General features: G+C 38.5%; 1 protein-coding gene across 1 annotated transcript in view; it reads left to right on the forward strand.

Annotated features, from left to right (window-relative positions):
• The window catches only part of LOC150037989 (callose synthase 9-like), an 83,906-nt gene that overhangs the window by 17,122 nt on the left and 40,535 nt on the right, over positions 1-26,249 (forward strand). The window contains exons 6-10 of the mRNA XM_090310866.1: positions 2,705-2,815; positions 2,905-3,030; positions 23,848-23,937; positions 25,177-25,274; positions 25,450-25,567. Coding sequence (XP_090166992.1) covers positions 2,705-2,815; positions 2,905-3,030; positions 23,848-23,937; positions 25,177-25,274; positions 25,450-25,567 — 543 coding nt within the window. The remainder of the gene's footprint in view (positions 1-2,704; positions 2,816-2,904; positions 3,031-23,847; positions 23,938-25,176; positions 25,275-25,449; positions 25,568-26,249) is intronic.

The following is a 26,249-nucleotide window of genomic DNA, read 5'->3' on the forward strand; positions in this document are numbered from 1 at the left end:
TGGCAAAACTTAATACGATTTGAGTTTTTCTCTCAGTTGCTGTTAACAAAGACTGACCCTTACATCAGCTGGATGTAAAAAATGCTTTTCTGAATGGTGAATTAGAAGAAGAGGTCTATATGAACTCGACTCTAGGTTTTGAAGCATGGTTTGATAATCGAGTTTGCAAATTAAAGAAATCTCTATATGGCCTAAAGTAGTCTCCTAGAGCTTGGTTCGATAGATTCACTACTTTCATTAAGTTTCAAGGGTTTGTTCAAGGGCATTCTAATCATACCTTGTTCACTAAAAGATCGACATCAGGGAAGATGGCTGTTCTGATTCTCTATGTTGATGATATCATCTTGTTGGGCGACGATTCAACTGAGATTGACAGGTTAAAACAGAGGATGGCAAATGAGTTTGAGATCAAAGATCTTGGCAACTTGAGATAATTTTCTTGGAATGGAAGTAGCAAGATCAAAAGAAGGGGTCTCCGTTTCTCAGAGGAAGTATACTCTGGACTTGTTGAAAGAAACAAGAATGACGGGGTGTAAACCTGTAGATATGCCTGTGGAAGTTAATAGCAATCTGGTAGAGTCTGTCGAAGATGTCCTTGTAAACAAGGAAAGGTATCAACGTTGGGGAAATTGATTTATCTTTCGCATACCAGACCTGATATATCATATGTATTCAATTTGGTCAGCCAATTTTTCTAGACTCCCTATGAGAGACACATGAAGGCTGTTACACGAATTCTGAGATATTTGAAGTCTACCCTTGGAAAAGGCTTGGTGTTCAGGAAGCATGACAAAATATGTATTGAGGCCTACATAGACTCAGATTGGGTAAGTTTTGTTATAGATAGAAAGTCCACTTCGGGACACTGTACGTTTATGTGGGAAAATTTAGTTACCTGGCGGAGTAAGAAGCAAGGTGTCGTTACTAGAAGTAGCGTCGAAGATGAATACAGAGCTATGAGATTAGGAATTTGTGAAGAAATTTGGTTGAAAAAGGTTATGACGGATCTTCATCAGGAAAGCCATGGTCCCATGAAACTTTACTGCGATAATAAGGCTGCTATTAATATCGCCAACAATCCTGTCCAACACGAAAAAACCAAACATGTGGAGATTGACCGACACTTCATCAAAGAGAAACTGCACAATGGTAGTATCTGTATTCCCTATGTTCCGTCGAGTCAATTGATTGTTGATGTTCTCACCAAAGGATTACCAAGATAGATTTTTGACACTTGTGTTAGCAAGTGGGGTCTTATTGATATCTATGACTTGAGGGGAAGTGTTGAAAAATGTTGTTTTAGTAGCCCAAAGGGTTTTTTTGTCTTTTATTTGGTGTCTACAGTTTTAGGGTTTATGACTTGTAGCTATTTATATCCATGGCTAGGTGCTGTGTAAGATTTATCAAAATTACTAAAAATTCTCTATCGTGGTTTTTTCTCCCTGGCCTAGGGTTTTCCACGTAAATTCGGTTTTCTTTCTTCACCCTTTATCTTTCAAGACTTTTCATTGATGAGATGAAAAGAGACTAATGCTCAAATTGCAAGAAACTATGAAATATTAAGAACTAGGGATCGGTAGATGCACCCGACCATCTCAACTAGGTTGACACACACATCCATAGCTACCTCATCACACCCCAAAACAAAATATGAAAAATACAAAAGAAAACTATGTCTTAAAGACATCAATGCATAGAATGGATGAAAGCATTCCAATTAAGATAAATATCTTGAACAGAATAACCCGAAAATTTCTTAAAGAGAAAACACCAAGAAGAAGCATTAACTCTTGGAATCTCATGAGATCAAACCATGGAAACGACTTTTCTGGAAAAATACGCTGATTTCTCTCAAACCAAATTTATGACAAAACTGCTTTAACTGCCTTAATCCATAATTGAATTGAATGAGCTTTTAGAGGACCAATGACAATCTGAGCCACATTCTCCTTAAAAACATGCTGAGTCACATTCTGCTTTAACCTTGTAGTTTCACTTCAAGGCTGTCAAAACACGTCTCTAACCATGTCGAAAGAAGAGAGGGTGAGATACCTGAAGTCAAAAGGATTACAAATAGATTCGCCAAAAGATTTTTCTAGACTGTAATTGGAAAAATGAGGATAAAATTTATGCTCATACAGAGCTAAAGTCAGAAATGACTTAAGAAGACTCGAAAGACTTGAAGGGCTTATTAAAGATGCAGTTGTTTCTCATTGACCGCTTCTGAAAAGAAAACTATGCTTATGTTGAGCTAAAGTGGTCATGGGGAATCATTGTACTTTTAAAGATAGAGAAACTGAATTTACACAATTCTTTGATCATCTTATGTTCGCTTCTCTGTCTTGATGTAAATTCACCCCGTTTTTTTTGTGATTACAACCTTACTTCCCTTATTGCACTATGAATCGTATCATGTAATCTCAATATCAATGAATTATGATCGACTGTTTCTCATAAAAAAAAGAAAGAGCTTTAAATTGGCTCAATAAAATGCACATTTGATGTCATGAAATCAAACTTACAACCTGAGTTGCGTTGCGTTAGAGATTTTCGATTCTTAAATGCACATTTGATGTCGGCTGTTCATTTCTAGATGCATCGTCGAAAAATAGGGAGGAAGATATATGTGTCTTCTTTGTTTGAAGAAATGAATTCCGTGTTTTGCATCTCTTCTTATAAGTTATATGATTTCCTTTTCTTGCAGAGGAAAAGACTCATGGAATTGGATGTGGCAATGACAGAGGACCTAATTGCGTATAATATTATTCCATTAGATGCCCCTTCTGTGACAAATGCTATTGGGTCCTTGGCTGAGGTCTTTTAGATGACAATTTTCTTGTTTGAAATGTGAAAGTTTTACCCGTTTCTTCTGTTGTTTACCTTGAAACTGAACTTTTTTGTTAGGTGCAAGCATCAGTGTCAGCTTTAAAGTATTTCAGTGGCCTTCCAAAGTTGCCCGCAGATTTTTCTATTCCGGAGACTAGGAGTCCTGATATACTTGACTTTCTACACTTCGTTTTTGGATTTCAGGTTTGGATTTCTATGTTGGGTGGTTATATAGAACCCTATCCAGTCCACTAATTGTATTGTATTGTATATGTATATATACACACACATATACTGATATACATATATATATATTCAAAATAAAACGTATTACTCAAAAAAGTAGAACAGCCTAATTCGAGGGATGGGCAAAGAAAGCCCTCCAATCTAAGTGATTTAGATAATGCTGCGTATTACAAAAAAAAGTGTGCAAAATACTCCACTTATTTGAGAACACCCGCGAATTTCTTTTGATGTATTTGTATTGTCTGTTATTGGGTTTCAACGATACTTGAGAACATATATGTACTTCCGTTTGTTTAGGAGTTATAGGAGTTATATTAACGGATTTAACTGTCAACAAGTGATTCTAGTTTTTATTCTTCACCTTTTGTGTTGACAAGGGTTCTTGAATAACATAAACCTTTTTCCTGGGGGTTCCTTTTTTCTTTCTCATCTATTGAGTATTTGTCTTTCTTTTCATTCTATCATCCAATCAATGAAAAGTTGTCTCGTGTTAAAAAAAAATGTATGTAGCCCTATCAGCATTCTCTAAGACTCTAACCTCTTTAGTCTTGTTGTCATGCCAAAACCGATTATTCTAGGTATTGATTGGTGCCCTACTTTGCCTAGGGATGGGGAGGAGTTGTGGTGGTCCCATTCCCTTGGAAGAAATCAAGAAAGCTGTTTTTGAGAGTGGCAGGAGTAAATCTCCAGGCTTGGATGGTTTCTCACTGGTTTTTTTCCAAGAGAACTGGAATCTTCTAAAGGGGGAGCTGGATATTGTTTTCAAAGAATTCTTTGAAAGAGGCATGTCAAACCATTCCTTCTCGAAAACCTTTTGTGTGCCATATTCCTAAGAAGGAGCGCACAGATAAGGTTAACGATTTCAAACCTATCAGTCTTATCACCAATGCTTATAAGATCCTTGTTAAAGGCCCTGCTAATCATTTAAGGAAGGTGCTTCCTTCCACCATTTTTGAGGCTCAAGGAGCTTTTATAGCTGGGAGAGAGATTCTTGATTAGGCCCTCATTGTGAATGAGGCTATAAGGACTATAGAGCCAAGAAAAAGGAGGGTGTGATCTTTAAAATTGACTTTGAGAAAGCTTATCTGATGTAGTAGGATTAGGATAAGTTAGGATATTATGATCAAATCTTTAATTGATTAGGATTGGGATTAGTTTCCATGATTGATTAGAATTAGGATTAGGATTAGTTTTCTTGGTTTATTAGGATTAGGATTAGTTTCTTTGACTAATTAGGATTAGGATTAGTTTCTTTGATTAATTAGAATTAGGATTAGTTTGCTTTCTAAATTCTCTATAAATAGAGAGATTGTCTTCTTGTATTAGCAAATTTTGATTCATAATAAAAAATTTGATTTTATTATAGGAGATCTCTCTCCTTTTATCTCTTAGGCTACATCAATTTGGTATCAGAGCAGCCGTATAGGCCAACGTTGATTGCCGCCGATGGAAGATCGGGAAACTCTCGTCATTGGCGATTGCAAAAGGGAACTTTATGAGCTGTGCTTGTTGTTGAACAGTCCACATCTATAATAGGGGAACCCTTTAAATTCTATTAAATAAAGAAGATAGTAATTTTTTTTTTTTTAAGATTTTGTAAGAATGGACTATTACCAATCCAGGAAGACGTTGAAGAAAAAATATAGTAGCTGGTATAGGCAAGAGAGTCAAATTTACTCCCAAAAGTAGCGTTGGAATTCTAAATATAATAACTTCGCTCATGCTTGATTTTCTCAAAGAACCTATCTTTATTCACATTTGAAATTCGATTATAATGATTCTAGCAATTTTGATGAAGAGCTTAATGCAGTTTGGAATGGAACAACAAGGCGACATTATTAACAAAGAGCCCGACGATCCAATCAAACCGGTTTATCAAGAAATCGACGTAAGAATTGGGAGTTAGATGATTAAGAAAATGATTCGGAGTGTGAAAGAAATTATTATCACCAACATCAAAGAACTTCCATGAATCATTACAACACAAATTTGGAGATCGAAACATTTTCAAGAAAACAGAAATATTCAAATAAAAACATCTATCAAGAGGACTTTCGAAAGAGAATGAATGAAATTTGGGTTCTTTTGGGAAAAATTCAAGAAAGGTATAATGTTCAAGATTTTTTCAAGAAACCATCAAGAATCATATTTAGTCACTCAAGATGATCAAGAACTCATCCAAATGGGTTGTGAAATTGTGCAAAAAAATGAATGGAATAGAAGAAAAGAAAAATCAATTGAAGACAAGTTGAATAAGAAAGGTAGAAAGATCGAAGAGGAGCTTACATTGGAAGAAGAAAAAATTGATGGGACTAATCAGAGGTTGCTCAATTCGAACCGGATGATGAGGAACTATTAATCGATGAAATCAACGAAGGAGGTGTTGAAAAAGATGAGACCACTGCAAAGAATGTGTCCATTTGGTCAGATCAATTAATTGAGCCACAGAACCAACCACTATTACCTCCACCGCAAGAGAATAGAGCATAAATTAGCCTTGACCGCCAAGAAACACAATAAAAGAATCAACAACACGTATGGTATGCAAAAAACGTCCAAGATTTATCAAGTATCGTTCAAGAACAACGAAGATCAAGGTTATATCAGACCAAATGCTAGGAGGATATGAATTCTTTAAGTGAGGAAGAAAAAAATACTCATGCGCAGCCTAATTCGAAGAAAATTGAAAATCTTTTTCCTCCATTCCTTGAGGAGTCTGCATATATTCTAACAACAAAGGATTTTTTGAACAACTTAATTCTTGGGATCATCGATGATGGTATTAATGGAAATAATTTTCCCTTTCAAGAATAAAATATTCGATATATTGGTGTGGCTCGTGAAAATTGGTTGTTATTGGTGCCCGGTGTTCAGAGATGTGTCCGTTCGAGTGACTTACTTTTTTTATTTTTATCTTCATTTTCGTTTTAAAACTCGAGGACGAGGTTTTTTTGGGAGGGATAGAATGAGGTAGTAGGATTAGGATAAGTTAGGGTATTATGGTCAAATCCTTAATTGATTAGGATTGAGATTAGTTTCCATGATTGATTAGAATTAGGATTAGTTTCCTTGGTTTATTAGGATTAGGATTAGTTTTTGTGACTAATTAAGATTAGGATTAGTTTCTTTGATTAATTAGGATTAGGATTAGTTTGTTTTCCAAATTCTCTATAAATAGAGAGATTGTCTTCTTGTATTAGCAACTTTCGATTCATAATAAAGACTTTAATTTTATTATTGGAGATTTCTCTTCTTTTATCTCCTAGGTTACATCATTATGACCATGTTGACTGGGACTTCTTGGATAGGGTGATGGAAAAGACAGGTTTTGGGTATAATTGAAGAATGTGGGTGTGGGGATGTGTCGGGAGGTAATCTGAGAGCTCTCTTTTTGGGATGCTCCCGTGGAGAAGATAAGGAAGAGGTTAGCTTTGTGGAAGAAAAGCTTCTTCCCCAAAGTTGGGAGGTTGATGCTTATCATATTAGTGTTGAGTGGAATCCCTATTTATTACTTTTCTTATCTTTTCTCTCTTTTTTTTTTCTTGTTTTGTGCGGCTGTCTCGGTTTTGTAAGAGCGTTGAGAAGTTTATGAGAGATTTCCCTTGGGATGGGGTGGAGGAAGGGAAAGGGTCCCATTTGGTAAGCTGTGAAGTTGTAGGGAAACTTGTGAACAGAGAGATTAAAGCTTGGAAATATAAGATTACACAACAAAGCTCTTTTGACTAAATGGCTTTGGCGTTTTGCCCTTGAGCCCAAATCCTTGTAACAGAGGATTATTAAGAGCAAACATGGTCCACACCTATGTGAGTGGGTGGTGAAAGGGGTTAAAGACACGTGTCGACACCTGTGGATAAATATTCTTATTCAACCCCCTTCTTTTTCCCATTTTTGGTTTTTTGAAAGGGAAACTAGTCTCTTCATTGATAAAATAAACGAGACAAAGCTCAAAGTACAAGAGAGTTATATCGAGAGCTTAAAATATGAGTCCTAAGGATCAAGAGGTGCACCCAGACATCTCAACTAGTTTGACACTTCCTTCGCGCCCTCATCATGTTCAACAACCTAAATTTAAATGAAAGAAAATCCCTTACAATGAAGAATTAATAACACAAAAAAGACGACGTCCACACAGGAATACAAAATAAACCATAAAAACAACCACAAGAACCAAAAATACAGCAAACGAAAGACAAAACAAAAATTTGTCTGTGACTCCTTTAATGAGCTGGGAAGATGAAGGATCTCCAATTTAAGCAAAAATCCTAAATAGAATAGTCTTCGAATTGTTTTGACAATACGCTCCATGAAGAGGCATTCCTTCGAGCAATCTCAAACCGATCCAACCAACATAGGGACCTATCATGAAACACTCTTTGATTTCTTTCAAACTGATGAAAAAGGAGTAAAGAGAGAGAGGGCACATAAAGAGTTATGTGGAAAACCCTAGTACATGGAGAAAAAACCACGGTATAAAGTTTTCTTATTAGAATTGATACACTGGATACACAGAGGCTATACATATAAATAGAAAAGTAGGAAATCCTCGGGTTAAAGTAAAAAGACATAAATGCCCCTAGGATTTAGACCCTACTTTCAACACTCCTCCTCAAGTTGGGGCGTAGATATCGGTGAGGCTCAATTTGCTAATACAAGAGTCAAAAAACTGTCTGGGAAGCCCTTTTGTAAGAATATCTGCTATTTGTTGACTGGAAGGAATATAGGGAATACAAATGTTTCCACTGTCAAGTCTCTCCTTGATGAAATATCTATCAATTTTCACATGCTTTGTTCTGTCATGCTGCACTGGGTTGTTTGCAATACTTATTGCGGCTTTATTATCACAATAGAGTTTCATTGGACACTCACTGTCTTGATCGAGATCAGTTAGGACCTTTTTCAGTCAAATTTCCTCACATATCCCTAGACCCTGTATTCTGTCTCGGCACTGCTTCTGGCAACAACACCTTGTTCCTTACTCCTCCAAGTAACAAGATTACTCCACACGAAGGTAGTACCCAGATGTTGACTTTCTGTCTACCACAGAACCTGCCCAATCAGCGTCCGTATACGCCTTGATGCACCGTTTGTCAGACTTCCTGAACATCAACCCTTTGCCAGGAGAGGTTTTCAAATATCTCAGGATGCGCTCCACTGCTCTCATATGTTCTTCGTAAGGAGCTTGCATAAATTGATTGACTACGTTGACTACATAAGATATGTCTGGTCTGATATGAGAAAGATAGATCAATTTCCCAACAAGCCGTTGATATCTCCCCTTGTTGACCAGAACACTGTTATTCAAGTTACTGAGTTTAGCATTAGCTTCCACAGAAGTATCCACTGGTTTACAGCCCGTCATACCTGTCTCCTTAAGTAAATCTAGAACATATTTTCGTTGAGAAACTGAAATCCCTTCTTTCGACCAAGCCACTTCCATTCCGAGAAAGTACCTTAATTTCAAATTCCTTAGCCATTTTCCTCTTCAATCTGGCAATTTTTGAAGCATTATCACCTGAAATGACAATGTCATCTACATACACAATCAAAACTGCAATTTTCCCTGATATTGATTTCTTCGTAAAGAGGGTGTGATCTGAATGTCCCTGACTGTACCCTTGTGATTTTACAAAGGTAGTGAATCTGCCAAACCAGGCTCTTGGAGACTGTTTCAACCCATACAAGGACTTTCTCAGTTTACATACTCGGTGACTAAACTGTTTCTCGAACTCTGGGGAGGACTCATGTAGACTTCTTCTTCTAACTCTCCATTAAGAAAGGCATTTTTCACGTCAAACTGGTGGAGTGGCCAGTCTTTGTTAAGTGCAACTGAGAGAACACGGACAGTATTTAACTTTGCTACCGGGGAGAAAGTCTCAGAGTAACCTATTCCGAAAGTCTGAGTAAAGCCTCTGACAACCAATCTTGTCTTGTACCTATCAATCGTTCCATCAGATTTGTATTTAATGGTGAACACCCATTTGTACCCAACCGTCTTGTGCCCTCTTGGAAGAGTAACCTGGTCCCAAGTGTTGTTTTTCTCAAGTGCCCCCATTTCCTCCATAACTGCAGTTATCCATTCAGGAATCTCCATCGCTGCATGTATACTACTTGGTATCGTAACTGTGTCCAGACTTGTAGTAAGGGCCTTGAACTCGGAAGACAGGTTGCTGTAAGATAAGTAACTTTGCAGTGGATACTTCGTGCAGGATCTCGTACCTTTTCTCAAGGTAATGGGAAGATCAAGAGAGGCATCATGGTTTTTCTTCTCCTCTGATTCTCCACTGCATTCAGCCTTCTACTTATACGTCTTACCTTCTAAAAGATCTTTTTCACCTTCATCAATGTTATCTGTTGGAATAGGTTTCTCACAACTGTCATCACTTGCGCATCAATAGCGTCCTCGATACGATTGTCGGTATCGTCACCATTTTCTCTGTCTTTACTTACATTATCTTCAACACAAGCATCATTTTCAACACAAATGTTACTATCATCAGGGGTAAGATTACTAGTACTTGGAACTGACACCGGTTCTGACTCATGGACTGGAGTCGGAGAAGTAACAGGCGACACTATTTCCTTTTTAAGATTCCTCTTATAGTATGTGATCCACGGGACTTGTTCAGTAGGAAGAATGGATTCGTTGACACTTATGACAGGTTCAGGAAGGGGTTCAGGTAATACTAGGGGTGATCATCGGCTGGTCGGAGTCGGTTTTCCGACCAGACCGACCTTGAACCGACCAGGATCGGTTTGGAATATATCCAAACCGGTCCCGCCCGGCAAATGAACTAACACATGACCGACCGACCGGTCGGTCGGTCGGTTGGTTTTGTCGGGTTAGAGGTATATATATATTTTTGTTTTTGCCTTTTTTCTTCCTTTAAAAGAAATTATATTTATTTATTAAAATTCTAAGAAAAATTGTAATTATAAATTATAAATCATTATAATTTTTTTTGGCTATTAGGTAGAAGTCGTTATAAATAATAGTTTTAATAATAATAAAAAAAACCAACTATTTATTAACTTTCTTATTAATCATGTTTAGTTTTCTCTTTTAATTTGTGATTATGAGTCAAAATTCAAGATACTATTTCATATTTTATTATTTTAATACTTATGGAATAGAGCTAGCCTAGAGGTATTAAAAATAAGATATTGTTGATATGATTTGATTTGACAACCTTTAATATTTAACAATTAACATGTACATTGTTTGGGATTGTGTTACTGCTCGCTTCGCTTAATTGCTTATAGAACCTTTAATACATATTACATATATAATTGAAAACAAAACTAATATGAGAGTCGAGAGTGTATGTCACAAATAGAAATGTCACATGACACATAGTCACACTCACATACAATACAATCAAACTAGAAATTACAACATAAAGTCAATTATCAAATACAAGCCAATTACAATAAAACATAAAGTCAATTGTCAAATACAACCCAATTACAATAAAATCAAATGATAAATGCTTAATCGTTAACGGACAACTTTGCAAAATCTGGAAGGTCTTAAATGTCTTTTTCATTGTCCATAACCGTTTTGAATCCTATATAATTAAGATTAAGAAGAGAAAGACAACCTCATTAAGATTTTAATCTAACAAGTTACAACTACAAAATACAAATGATGAATAAATACCTTCTTCAAATAATGAAGCTTCTTCCATGTCATGCTGAACTTCAAGATCTATTGGACCAGAATTTAGCCAATTTTGAGTACAAATGAGAGCCTCCACTGTTTTTGGAGCCAATGAACAATGTGATGAATCAACAACACGTCCTCCTGTACTAAAAGCCGACTTAGACGCTACAGTAGATACTGGAATTGCCAAAATATCTCTAGCCATACGACTAAGAACCTCAAACCGATGACTGTTCCTCTTCCACCATTGAAGTATGTCAAAATCACCTTCATTCTTAACATTCGCTTCCAACAAATAAATATCAATCTTTGACCCCTGTTCGAAAGGTGTAGTCTCATCGCCTTCAAAATCAAGATCAATTGTATCATAGACAAAGTCTTCACCCACTTTTTCAGTTGGATCATAATCAATTATGGTCTCCGAGGCTGGGACAATTGGTGTATTCGTATTAGTACTACCACTCCCACTCCCACTCTGAGTATCAGTAATACTGTACTCATGAAAGAGACGTCTACAACATTGTTCCACTACATTTCCCATAGATTTGGCAACCTCTGGCCCAAAAAAATTTTTAAGACAAAAAGATACAAACCTTAGCCTTTTTCGAGGATCTAGCACAATAGCAACATACAACAACAAATTATCTAATACGAAGACGACGAGCACGAAGACGGTTGCCTAAAATCGGAGGTTGGAAGAAGACGACGAGCAAGGAAAGGCCGAAGAGGAACGGAAGAAGGAAGAAGAAGAAGAAGCTTGATGAGCACGAAGACGCTTGCTTGCGGCGTGCGGAGCGGACGGAAATCGGAAGACCTAAATGTAAAAACCCTATACATTATCTAATATATTAAATTTAATATTGTTTTAATTTTTTTTAAAATATTGGTCGGACCCGACCCATTGGGTGCCCGACTGAAACCTAAATCGATGGTAAACTTTGAAACCGACCCCTGCCCGATTTGTTTGAATTTCCGACCAGCCGACCCTATTTCGGCTGGTTTAGGTCGGTCGTGTCGGTTATCGGTCTACCATGCTCGCCCCTAGGTAATATTGACGAACTCGGATCCTAATTAGTCTCTTCACTAGTACTCTTCCTCTGAAGATGACTAATGGGAAAGAAGGATTGATCTTCGAAGAAGGTCACATCCATTGAGACAAAATATTTTCGTGAGGAAGGATGGTAACATTTGTACCCACGTTGATGAAGAGGATATCCCACAAAGACACATTTATGAGCATGGGGGGTAAACTTGGTACGATTAGGACCATGGGTATGGACAAACACAACACACCCAAACACCCGAAGCGGAATATCAGGGATAAGCCGACTATCGAGATAGGACTCCTTGAAACAGTTTAGGGGGGTTTGAAATTTTAAGATCCGGGAAGACATTCGGTTTATCAAATGAGCTGCTGTTAAAACAACATCTCCCCATAAATAGGACGGAAGTGAGGTTGACAATATAAGGGAGCAAGCAACTTCGATAAGGTGACGGTTTTTCTGTTCAACTATCCCATTTTGTTGAGGAGTATACACACATGAACCCTGATGGACAATTCCCTTAGAGACTAAAAATTCCCGGAAAGAATTATTAAAAAACTCCCGACCATTATCACTTCGAAGGATAGCAATTTTTGTGTTAAACTGGGTTTCTGCAGTAGTGTAGAACTGTTGGAAAACCGACGAGACTTCAGACTTATTAGTGAGAAGGAAAACCCAAGTTAGTCTAGTGTGGTCATCAATGAAGGTTACAAACCAACGTTTGCCAGTGGCAGTAGTAACAGATGAAGGACCCTAAACATCGCTATGGAAGAGGGTGAATGGCTTGAAAGGCTTATAAGGCTGAGGTTTCAGCGAGACACGAAGTTGTTTAGCCCGAATACACACATCACAAGTCAAGTTAGAGAGATTAACATTGTGAAACAGATGGGGAAATAAATATTTCGTATAATGAAAACTAGGATGTCCGAGACGATAATGCCATAACATGTAATCAGTTTTAGAAGTAGAAAAACATGATGAAAGTAAATTAGTCCTATCACACATCCTAGAAGAAGCATCTTCAGTAAGGAAATAGAGCTCCCTATCATGCCAGACAGTGCCAATCGTTGTACCAGAGTTCAGGTCCTGGAAAACAATAGCATCAGGTGAGAAAATAACTTGACATTTCAAATCTCTTGTAATTTTGCTAACAGATAATAGATTATAAGAAATTTTGAATTCAACCCTCAAAGGAGGAAAGATGGCCTTTCCCAGCCATAGAAGCAAAAGATCCATTAGCAATTCTGATTCTCTCATTCCCAGCACTTGGATAGTAAGAAATAAATTGGTCGGAGGAACCAGTTAAGTGATCTGTTGCCCCTGAATCTAGAATCCACGGCTTGCTACCAATTGTACTAACAAGGCCAAAGGATTGAAGTGTACCTGATTGGGCAATTGCGCTCACACCCACTGCACTAGAGCTATTTTGGCTAGTTTCCTGACTCTGAGGTTGAGGACCTCCGTTTGCTAATTCACTTGTCAATGCTCGTCCAGAATCTGATTGACGCCGTTTACCATTAGGTGGATGACCATGCAGCTTCCAGAACTAGTCTTTGGTGTGCCCGGGCTTCTTGTAGTGTTCACATACTAGAGTCGATATGCCGTTCTGTTTGTCATTGACAGACCCTGACGTCTTAAACGCAGCAAAATCAGTTGGCGACATCAGTGTATTATTCATAGCACTGGACCTGTCTTCCTCGAGGCGGATTTCAGAGTAAACTTCTATTAGGGATGGTATTGGACGATGTCCCAGTATCCAACTCCGTACAACGTCAAACTTAGAATTCAGCCCCGCAAGGAAATCATAGACCTGGTCAGTTTCCTCAGACTCATAATATAAGACTCGTTCCAAGGAGGTTACCGAATTTCCAGAGTAAATAGGTAGATTTGAAAGGAGGTCTGATCGGATATTTGAGGTCGTTCCAAGGGGTTCTCTGAGAGCAGCAATCTGTTGTTGAACATACTTGTTCTGCTATTTAATCTGAAGTTGGAGTTGAGTAAATTGGTCTTGGATTGTAATGCCTTGACCTCGATTGGTGAGATGATGACTCCCCAATTTCGAATCCACCAATCCTAGGAGATGACTGACCCAGGCTACTATTCAAATCCGGCTGGAACGGAAGGCTACTATTGGTCGGCACTAGGTGGCAGCCACGGATTGGATCTACTTCAGCAGGGTCGAAGGTATGGGTTCATCGGCTGGAATAGCGAATCTTGGCTGGGTCTAACTCATCGGAATGATTGTGCTGGCTGGAGGTTGTCGATCGAAGGGCTGCATGGGTTTCGTCTCCACTCCGGCTGGAGGCACAGGTTGGATCGCGTCGATCTGTGGCCGCACGGCTTGGATCGCGCCGATCGGCTGCGTGGGTTGCTGCGCGCTGATCTGTGAGGTTGCGTTGGTTTGTGGTTATTGTGTGGCTTGGATTGCACCGATTGGTGGCACGCCATGAGTTTCTGCTCCGGTTGGCTGCTGTTCGGTCGGCTGGTCACTTCGGTGGAGATGTGGGAAAGCCGTCTAAAAATAACGTTCTATGGCGTTCTGCATGATAATGGCTATATCTGTGTAATTGTTGTCAACTACTGTCCATTGTGACTCTTCTGTTGGGTTTTTCTCAATGGTGGCTAGGGTTTCTTCTCCATGCTTTGATACCATGATGAAAAAGGAGTAAAGAGAGAAAGAGGGCACACATAGAGTTACGTGGAAAACCCTAGTAGAGGGAGAAAAAATCACAGTGTAAAGTTTTCTTATTAGAATTGATACACTGGATACACAGAGGTTATACGTATAAATAGAAAAGTAGGAAACCCTAGAGTTTAGTAAAAAGACATAAATGTCCCTAGGGTTTAGACCCTACTTTCAACACAAACCATATCTCATTCAGTAAAGCCTTGACCGTGTTAAGCCAAATCAAACTAGAATTTTTATTCAAGTGTAAACCCAAAAGGACTTGTTGTAAGTTTTCTTTAAAATCATTGCTTAAAGCCCACGATAAGTTGAAAGTCGTGAACAATTTCTCCCAACAATTTTAAAGTGCACCTTGTCCTCAAGGTGGAAAGATGGGAATTGCTGCCTTATGTTCAATACTGACTCCCAAGTGGCCTCACTATCCGGAAGGCTCTTCCATTTAATAAGCCATTCTTGTGTATTCAGCTCTCCATTCCATCTTACTCCTAGTACCACTTCAGGGGCAACTTGTAACTCAAAATCTTCAGTTAACATTGGAGGTAATTGTTGTATTTGTTGCGATTTACCTAACTTCTTCTTAAGTTGAGAGACATGAAATACATCGTGTATAGCCGCTTCTGGTGGTAAGTTCAAACGATATGCTACTTCTCCTATCTTGTCAGATACTTGATATGGACCATAAAATCTTGGGGACAATTTCTCACTTTTTCTTTTTGCTAGTGAGCATTGTCTGTATGGTCTTAGTTTGAGGAAGACTTCGTCCCCTATCTCAAATGTCAACTCATGCCTATGCTGGTCCGCTTGCTTCTTCATTCTATTTTGCGCAATCACTAAGTTCTCTTTGAGTGCATTCAAGGCCAAGTCCCACTCTTTTAAGAGACTGTCTACACTGTCATTGCTTGACTTTGTTTTTCTCCATAATGAATTAGCGGTGGGGGGTCCGTCCATAAATGGCCTGGAAAGGTGTGGTCCTTATAGAAGCGGTGGTGTTATACCAATACTCTGCCCAGGCCAGCCATTTATTCCATCTAGTAGGTTGTTCATTGCAGAAACACCTAAGGTATGTCTCTAGGCAGTGATTTACTCGCTCAGTTTGACCATCTATTTGAGGATGGAAGGCCGTACTTCTCCTTAATTTGGTTCCCAAGGCTGCAAAGACCTCTCTCCAGAAATTACTCAAGAATATTTTGTCTCTATCGGTAGTGATCGACTTGGAAATGCCATGGAGCTTGATAATCTCTTGAATGAAGATTTCTGTCACTTGCTTCGCTGAAAATGGATGTCTCAAAGGAATGAAGTGCCCATATTTACTCAGTCTATCGACCACTACTAATATGGAGTCATAACCCCCTGCTCTCGGCAATCCCTCAATAAAATCCATTGTCCATTCTTCTAAGGTCAATTCGAGAATGGGTAGAGGTTGCAGTAGCCCTGCGGGGGTTAGAGATTCTGATTTGTTCCTTTGGAAAATATCACACCCTTCCACATATTTCTTTATATCATTCTTCATTCCCGGCCAATATAACTCCCCACTCATGCGTTTGTAGGTCCTTAAGAACCCCGAATGACCCCCAAGTATGAAATCATGAAAGGTGTGCAATAGGGACGGTATTAAGGTTGCTTGTTTAGGAATTACTAACCTCCCTTTATAGAGTAGCCTTCCATTTGACCATCTGTAGTTTGGTTTGCCATCCGGATTGTCTTTCAACAAGGATATGACCTGTTGTAGTTCCTCATCCTTCTCCATCTCTTTTAGTATGAGCTCCACATCTACCACGGCTGATGAGTACAAACTAAGGAGTTCGGAAGGTAGCTGTACTCGGGACAGGGCATCTGCTGCCTTATTCATCAATCCTGGCTGGTAAAGTATCTCAAAATCATATCCGAGAAGCTTGGTTAACCAACGCTGAAATTGTGGCTGCACCTCCCTCTGCTCTACCAAAAACTTCAATGCCTTTTGATCTGAAATCATTATGAATCTTCCTCCTAATAAGTAATGTCGCCACCTTTGGACAGCCAACACACTGCCATTAATTCTCTCTCATATATGGACTTGTTTTGTGCTCGTTGTGAGAGCTTTTGACTGTAAAAAGCTATTGGTTTGTCTCTTTGTGTCAACACAGCTCCAACCCCTGTTCCTGAAGCATCTGTTTCAATGATGAAAGGTTGATTGAAGTCCGGTAATGCGAGAACAGGGCACGACATCATCTGTTGCTTCAGATCCTCAAATGCTCGGGTGGTAGCTTCATCCCATTTGAAGCTATTTTTCTTGAGTAATCTTGTTAAGGGAGCTGCCCTGGTGTTGTACCCTTTGACAAAACGGCAGTAGTAACCGGTTAAGCCGAAAAAGCCTCTCAATTCAGTTACGTTTGTGGGGCATGGCCAGTTCACCATAGCTTAGATCTTTTTCCCATCAGCTTCCACCCCTTGATGCGATATCCAGTGCCCTAAATACTGAATCCTCTCTTGGTAAAACACACATTTCTTTTGGTTAGCAAAGAGCTGGTTATCTCTTAGCACATTGAACACAACCCTTAAATGAGTCTCATGAGTGGAAATATCTGGACTATAAACCAAAATATCATCAAAGAATACAAATATAAAACAACGTAGGAATGGTTTAAAGACCTAGTTCATGAGTGATTGGAATGTGGCAGGCGCATTAGTGAGCCCAAAAGGCATGACTAAGAATTCGTAGTACCCCTCGTGTGTCCTGAATGCTGTCTTCTCAATGTCTTCCTCCCTCATACGGATTTGGTGGTACCCTGACTTTAAATCAAGCTTGGAGAAAACCATAGCCTTATGTAACACATCAAGTAGTTCTTCAATTACAGGGATAGGAAACTTATCTGCTATTGTAGCTTGGTTCAACCTTCTGTAGTCTACACAAAAACGCCATCCTCCATCCTTCTTTTTCACCAGCAACACCGGACTTGAATAGGGACTCCTGCTGGGCCGAATAAAACCAGCTTGTAACATCTCCTGAACTAACTTTTCTATTTCCTCTTTCTAAGCATGTCCATACTTATAAGGTCGCACATTGATTGGATTGGTACCCTCCTTGATGGTTATTCGATGGTCAACTGCCCTTTTAGGAGGAAGGGAGGTGGGTAGGCTAAAGACATCTTGGTTTTGGTTCAATAATTCCTGAATCATGAGAGGTAATGCATGCTGGGTTTGTTCTTTCCTTCCTTCCTTTGTTCCTTCAAGGCCTTCAATCTTAAGGTGCTGGAAATCCACTAAGAAGCCCATATCTTCTTCATCCCATTGTTGACTCAACATTTTGAAGGATACTTCAGCTTTAGTGAGGGAGGGATTCCCTTTCAACATGATTTGTGCTCCTTTTGACCAGAAAGCTATAGTTAACGAGGGCCAATGAATCCTCATGAAACCCGTGGTACACAGCCAAGGCATTCCAAGTACCACATTCATCCTTCCTAACTCCATAGCCAAGAAATCAGTCTTCACTGTTAAGTTTGGAAGTGTGAGCTTTACCCCCTTACATATCCCTTTCCTTTCGATTTCACTTCCATTTCCTATAACCACTCCAAACTTTTTTTTTGTTCCATCGGTATCCCAAGCTCCATGATGGATAAAGTTGTGAGTAGCTCCCGAGTCAATGAGTACTACCACCTCCTTGCCTTTGATTTTTCCTTTAAGTTTCATTGTTCCCTTCACTGAGAATCCAAGTAGGGAGTTCAACGATAGTTCAGCCTTCTCCTGCACCTTAACATTCTTCATTTCAGCCGGTTCTTCTCTCTCGGTCACCTCTTCTTCCTCCATTTCCTCTTCTTCGTTGGTTATAAACAGCATTAATTGCCTATTTTCCTTGAATTTACATCGATGCCCGGGTGCATACTTTTCATTACAACGAAAGCAAAGCCCCTTGTCTAGGTGATCTCTGAACTCCACGTCACTCAGCCTCTTCATTGGAGCCTCCTTCTTGTTGGGAACATTGTTTTTCGCCGGAATGGGGACTAACGGTTTCACCGGCAGAGCGATCTGCTTCATGGGCGGGTTGTCCGTAATCTTTCCTTGGGTTTTTTTCACTCATTTCCTTTTTATCATTTAGGCCCATTCTTTGGTTCAGCCCACTTCGGCCCAACTCCTTCAATGCCAACTTAAGCGCGATGTTCCGATCATTGATTAACTGGGCTTCCTTCATACAATCGTCTAAGGTTTTAGGATTTCGGCTGATGACTTCGGCTTGCGACTCCGGTTCCAGTCCGTTCATGAACGCATTCCTCAAGACTTCCTCTGATAGGTCCAGCAATGGCGCCGAGTAGTTGACGAACCACTTCACATACTCTTGGTAAGATCCTTCTTGCCGAATTTTAAGTAATCGCGCGCATAGACTTCCTTCTCCAACCTTCCGATAGTGTTCAAACAACCTCCGTTTTAATTCATCCCAAGTGGTAATGGCTCTTCGGTTGTTACTCCGACGGAACCAGTCGATTTCATCAGGGGCGAAACTAATCACTGCTACCTTCACTTTCTCTGCATCGGAGAGTTCGTGTATCTCGAAGAAGTGCTCCGCTCGATAAACCCATGACTCCGGGTTGTCAGCTGTAAAAAAAGGCATTTCCAAACGTTTGTACTTACCTCTGTCCAAGCTGCCACCTCCTGAAATTTGAGAGGACTCTGCTTCATCTACCTTCCCTTTTGATTTGAGGTTGCTCCCCTCCGTTAATGTCGACTCCTCCTTCTTTCGAACTACATTGTTCTCCCATACCTCCTCAGTGAGTTTCTCTAGATTCTTGCACAGACCAAGCAACAAGTCCTTCAGCCTTGCCATCTCTTTCTCCGTGGTATCCATCCTCTCTTCCAATTGTTTTTGAGCCATGGTGCACGTTTTCCCAGGGTTGTGGCTCTAATACCAAAATGTTAGGCTACTGGCCTTTTTCCTACTCCCTTACCAGCTTCCGATCAAGATAGAAATGGATATTAAGATAAAAGATCAAACAGTGAACGACAAATTCCTCAACCTTTTATTTATTAACCTTTTGACAGCAACCAGATTCCAGAAAGAAATTTCAGACAGAACAGGAAATAAAGTGTGCAAAAATAAACACAGAAGGAATTAAGAAAAACTAAGATATCCCAGCCTGGATTTCGAGAGATGCTGGAAACCTCTCCTGAAGAATGTATCTCCTTTCTCAGCAAATTCTTCCTTGCCCTCCTTCCCCCCGTTCTCTCCTTTTTGTTTAGCCTTTTGTGGTCCCTCCCCCAACGGCCTCCTCTAACATTTTGCACCTTGCAACCATATCTTCATATTCCACTATCCCCCTAACTGATTCTTGGTGTGATTTTCCCTTTTTGTCCCTCCTCTTATAGATAAATACAATGGGGTGTTTTACAGTTTCTTTTTGTTTTGCTTTGTTCTTGTATTTGAGCATTAGACTCATTTCATTAATTCAATGAAGAAGTCTGGTTTTCGTTTCCAAAAAAAAAAAAAATCATTTGTCTATTCTGAAAAATTGTTTCGTGTCGGACTTTTTGGTCTAGTCAGGGAATTATGTTTCTTTCTCCTTCAGTTTCTATTGGCCGTTGTCCGGTAGTGAAACGACGGAGGTGAACTCTCTTCTTTCCTTGATTGAGGATTTTGACTTTAGGCTTGGGAGAAGGGATGTTCGTGTTTGGAGTCCTAACCCTTTGGAGGGATTTTCTTGTAAGCCATTCTTTAGGATTTTATTGGATCCTCTCCTGTTGTTGAGTCGGTCTTTGATATTTTATGGAGGATTAAGATTTCAAAGAAAGTTAAGTTCTTCAATTGGCAAGTTTTGCTCGGTCATGTGAATACGATGTATAGGCTTTTGAGAAAGATGCCTTTGTTAATGCATCCTTTTTGTTGTATCCTTCCTCGAAAGGCAGAGGAAAATTTGGATCACCTTCTTTGGAATTGTCAATTTGTGATATCTGAGTGGAACGGTTTCTTAGGTTTCTTCCTCTTCAAAACTTCCACAAAAAGCTTTAGTGGCACACCACCAAACTATCTTCTGTTTTCTTTTAAAGCATTAGCATCATCAACAACTTCTTGAAGATGACCAACCACCCTTTAGCAAGCAACCCTAATCTCCTGAAGATGACTCACCGCCCTTTATTAGCAAACAAACAATGAGGAAAGACATGGTAGAGCAGTTCTTACAATTTTCTCTTATACTTGATGTTATGCTCTTTCTTTGGGCTATTCTTTTATTTGCCTGGACCTCACTTTGTACTTTCATTTAATTAAGAGGCATCTCTTATAAAAAAATAATGGATGAATTCCAAGGCTCATCTTGGATTTTGCTTTCTATTTCTTTTTGTAGTCATACCTCATCAGTCGTAGTTCTTTTTGAAAATTTAATGGGATTTTTCTTTCTTTCTTCCTTTATATATAAATTTATTTATTTATTAATGAAACATATTTTTTCATTGAAAAATGAAGAGAGACTATTGCTCAAAGATACAATAACCCTCTGGAGAGTTTTTGTTGGAAAAAACCTCTCACTTCTACCGCAAGAATAAGTAGAAAAATTACAGAGAAATTCAAAGAAAGCAATAAAATTGAAAATACAAGAATTTACGTGGAAAACTCCCAACTCGGAGAAAAACCACGACCTATAAAAAAGAAATTCACTGTGTGAAATTTTTTTTTTTTTTGTTTTTTGAACAAGAAACAAACCACTTCATTAAGATAATGAAAGATGTTATAAGTGAATGAAAGGAAACAAACATAAAGAGCAAAACAATCCAACACACTAAAAAACGCAAAAAACGTAAAAAGAATCAGCAAATGCACCAGGACATCTCAACTAGGTTGACACCTCCCTAGCATTCTCATCATCTCCTAGAAGGACTAGAATTCCATAGCTAAGTACAATATAAAGAAGACCTTGCATATGACAAGGCTTACAACCGAAAGATAAACTGAAAATTAATAACCATCTCTAGGCTGTTAGAAAATGAAGAGAGCGGGAAAATGAAGGCATTCCAATTGAGGTTGATGTCTGGTATAGAGAAGTCTTGAAAAGCTTTGGAAAGAGAGCACCAGGAGGAGGCATTGATGTAGGCGATATCGAATTTAAAGGAGCTAAGAGAAGCTTTGTCTTGAAACACTCTTTGATTCCTTTCGAACCAAAATTCTGATAATAAAGCTTTAACTGCGTTGATCCAAAGTAATCTTGGCTTCTTCTTCAAATAAGAACAATTCTCTCTCCCGATCCTAATTACAAGAACACTCTCTCAAAGCTTTTATACTACTCACACCCTTTTCCCACTCTCAAACTAGAGAATACATAAAGGGAATTTAACTAGAGTTAATACACCAAAGCTTAAAGTGTTTCTAACTGGGACACGGACAACTGAAAACCAAAGGCATGGACTCCTTTTATAGGTTTGGAGCCCATGACTTTCCTAAACCTTTTTGAGGTAGGACATGCCCTTGACTTTCCTAAACCTTTTCAATGTAGGACAAACCCATGACTTTCCTAAATCTTTTTGATGTGGAACAATTGCATTTCTAATATTTTGCCAAAACCCCAACAAATTCCACCTTGGCAAGATATTTGAAGAATCCACAACTGCTGCAATATCCATTATCTTCACTGACAATCATAATTCTCATCTCATAGAATTATGACTTACTCCACCATAAAAAGTAGACCACTTGGAATACCACCTTCCAAAATTTTCCTTTTTCGTCATATGCTGATAAATCTTGTTGAAATTTATGGTGCAACTTCCACCTACTTGGCTCACCTGGAAGCCCTTCGGCCATCGGCATAACTTCCACCACACACCTTGCATAACCGCCAAGTCAATGCGCATGTGCAAACTTATGAAACCGCTAACATTACATCCTTTATCATGGTAAGGTGGACATACCACGAGGATGATTTTCCTCTTCTTTAGAGGAAGTCACCGTCTCTCTTGACGTGAAAGACACCGTCAACATCCGATCCAGAGCCATTTGACGAACCTGCTCTATTTTTCATGTGTCCAAACTGCCTGCATTCCTAGCAACCTATCTTCTACTTGAAGATTCTCTTCTTGAAACCTTTGCTGAAATCACTCTTGAATTGCATTGGAACACCATTACCGCTTAACTTGCACTTGTGTAATCCATATTGCATCAACACACCTTGACTTACACTTGCTACGAGCCAAAATTGATCATTCCATCAAAATTCTCCACATCAAACTTTACTTAACTCATAAAGCTTGACACACATCTGCTTCACTCTTAGCAAATCAGAAAATAGCGAACAACTCACACTATTTACAAAACATCGGAGCTCGTTTAAAAAATTATTTTCTGACGTGGAAGCTCAGACAAAGCTGCAACCAAAGAGCATAATCAGACATTCAAAAAACTACAAACCTGATGCTCTGATACCACTTGTTGGGAAAAACTTCCCACTTCTTCCGTATGAATAAGCAGAAAAATTACAGAGAAATTAATAGAAAATAATAAAACTGGAAACACACGAATTTACGTGGAAAACTCACAACTCGGATAAAAACCACGACCCATTAAAAAGAAATCCACTATGTGAAAAATTGTTACAATCACACATAACAATTCTCTCTCCCGACCCAATTACAAGAGCACTCTCTCAAAGCTTTTATACTACTTACACCCTTTTCCCACTCTCAAACTGGGGAATACATAAAGGGAATTTAACTAGAGTTAGTACACTCAAGTCTAAAGTGTTTCTAACTGGGACAACTGAAAACCAAAGACATGGATTCCTTTTATAGGTTTAGAGCCCATGACTTTCCTAAACCTTTTTGATGTAGGACAAGCCCATGACTTTCCTAAACATTTTCAATGTAGGATAAACCCATGACTTTCCTAAATCTTTTTGATGTGGGCAACTGCACTTCTAATATTTTGTCAAAAACCCAACAGTTTTCTGTTCATATAACTTTTTCTCTAGTTAATGTGACAGTGATCCTTTATAAGTTGATTTTATTGTAAGCTTGACTTTCCTTCTGTCCAACTATTTTTTGTTTATCTCCCAGGAATTTAGTATTGTTTACAACTGCAATTATGATGATTGCAAGAAACATTTACTTTGCCTTTTTGTGTACGCTTATATTTTGTTGTATCCTTTTGTATTTCAGAACATTATTCTCTTTCACTTAATGAAATTCGTATCTTTTTCTAAAATGCTTCTTTGAATTATAGTTCCCTGGTTCTGAATCTAGTTGCTTTTCCACCTTTGCTATTGGAATGGAGTAACGTTTATTTACCCCTTATGGTCTATTCGTTACTATTGGTAACCATTGTTGTATCTGTTAGATGTTTAATTTAAAATGTTTAACTTAGAAATTGCAGGGCTTGGTTATTTCTTTTATTTGTTAATTTAATTTATCTAATGTTGAAATTTGATGGCTTTTAGAGAGACAATGTGTCTAATCAACGCGAACATGTAGTGCACCTACTTGCCAATGAACAATCTCGACTTCGTATACCTGAAGAAACTGAACCAGTAAGTGCTATATTCTCATCACTGAACATTGACGGATGGTTTAGCATAATTTTAATCATTAACAATTGGAGCTGCTTCTTGTAATTTGGCTGTGGTTGGTGGTTTGGGCCAATCTCTTTCTATCATACCGTTTTATGGAAGATCGTTTCCTATCATAAATAATTGATGTTGCAATTGTTGGCTAATTGTATATTACGTTTATTGGGTACTTGATATCTAATTTGTAGTTCATTATTCCTTCGTCAGTGTCAAAGCTTGGTGACAAATTTGTCATGCAAAGCCTATTAATTTCTCTGCCTTCAGCAATGAATTCATGTTCATTGGTTCTACTTCCACCAAAAGTTCTTCATGCAAAACACCAAATAAAACCCACTATCTCCCATGACACAGAATGAAGTTCACTGATTAAAACCCCACCCCCCACTGACGGCAACTCATGCAAATTTGCCAAGAAATTCTCAACCTCGACCAACGGTCATTAAAACTGCAATAGGTTGCCAAATCTTCTAAAGACTTTGAAGGCTAATGTTTTAGAAATTTCTTCAATGAAAGCCTTTTGTTAGCATTTCCTAAACCACGGCTGTATTCCTTGTTTTTGGAATAAATCTATTCCTTGTCGACTATCACCCATCCTGTACCCGAGACTATCAATCTGGCACAAACAAGAGCAAGGAACCGATTTGTTTCTTGTAAATGCACAAATCTTTCCCATTTGCTGACACTCAGAAGCCAGGGGACAGGTTGGTTGTAGTACAATATGTGGGGAATGTGCACAGGAGATAAGCTGGGAAGACCTCAACAGAGATGGCAAGTTAGGAAAGTGAATAACAACTTCTTCCATTTTGTCTATTTTATGCTTTGCTATTGCAGCCTCTGTAAGTCCAGTTCTTCTAACAGAGCATAGCCATTCCTTTCCCCACCCTCATTCTCATTTATAATTGGCATGTCTGCAGCCCTCATGCCTTTTTCTTTTTCAAAAAAAAAAAAAAAAAAAAAAAAAAAAGGAAAAAATCTATTCCGTTGTTGTTTCTTATTAGAAAAAAAAAGTAATCATCGTGAAGAATAACAGAGCACCTGTGCCTCACCGCAGGGATCCATAAGCACCCATGCTCTGTGTTCAAACTAATATCCTCCATAAATTTATTTCCTGAATTATTAATGTATTGATGCTCATATATGAAATATACATCTATATTCTAGAGCTCTCATTTTAGGTGAATTTTTTTTGTGTTTCTATAGAAATTGGATGCAGCTGCTGTGGAGGGTGTTTTTAAGAAGTCTCTGGAAAACTACGTGAAATGGTGTGAATATTTATGCATTCAACCTGTTTGGAGCAGGTTTGGTTTTTGTAACTTATTCTTGTTATTTTCTGAATGGAGTTTTAGTTCCATCTATATTTTTATTTCCAACAATAATTTATTTTTATTTTTTTATTTTTTTTAAAAATTTTATAATTTGATTCCTCAGCAGAAAATTTAATTTGATTATTATAAGTGTTCTATGTTTTTACAGTTTGTCTGCTGTTAGCAAGGAAAAGAAGCTATTATTTATTTCCTTATACTTTCTTATATGGGGGGAAGCATCCAACGTCAGATTTCTTCCAGAATGCCTATGCTACATATTTCACCATGTATGTGACTATGGACTTCATTTGTAATTTTATTGGATTATATTAATCTCTTTTATGTTTGATCTTGAAGTTGATCCAATATACGGCTTGAAAGAAATTTTTTTAATCTTTATTTTCTTGCTTTTGTAATTACAACTTACATTTAAGGACTCTGAAAAAAGGTAAGTTCTCTCTGCTCTCTGCTCTCTCCTCTCCTCTCCTCCATCTTACATCTTCTTTCCGACCACTCTCCAGCGTCTTTCTCTCTCCCCTGCCATCATCTTCCTCCTCTAGAGATTTACTTCTATTTGTGCCACTCGATGGAAGTTGAAAGTTGCAAAATGAATGGGTATTTCTTCTGTATTTGGTCCGAATCTGACCGGTTCTACATTGAGGATATGGAAGCTCGTAAGGTTCTTCCCCTCTCAAGGTCCCAACTGAGCTGGTTTGTGGAGCAAGCCTCAAAGCTTTTATTAGATCCAAGTAAACTCTTTTTTCTCAACAATGGCAGAGTTTGTGATGGAGTCACAAGGCTATCCAAGTTCAGGGATATTTCCGGTTGGGTTTTGAGATTTTTTGTTTGGCCTTCTACTGGAGGTCGCTTTTATATTCATGTTCCGGAAGGCCCTAAGCAGAATGGATGGCATTCTTTCATTGAAATGCTTAAAAGTTTTTTTTTTTTTTTTTTTTAAAAAAAGGTGAG

Source organism: Benincasa hispida, chromosome 2 (assembly GCF_027475165.1).
Source record: "Benincasa hispida cultivar pf3 chromosome 2, pf3_genome.v1.1, whole genome shotgun sequence".
NCBI lineage: Eukaryota > Viridiplantae > Streptophyta > Magnoliopsida > Cucurbitales > Cucurbitaceae > Benincasa > Benincasa hispida.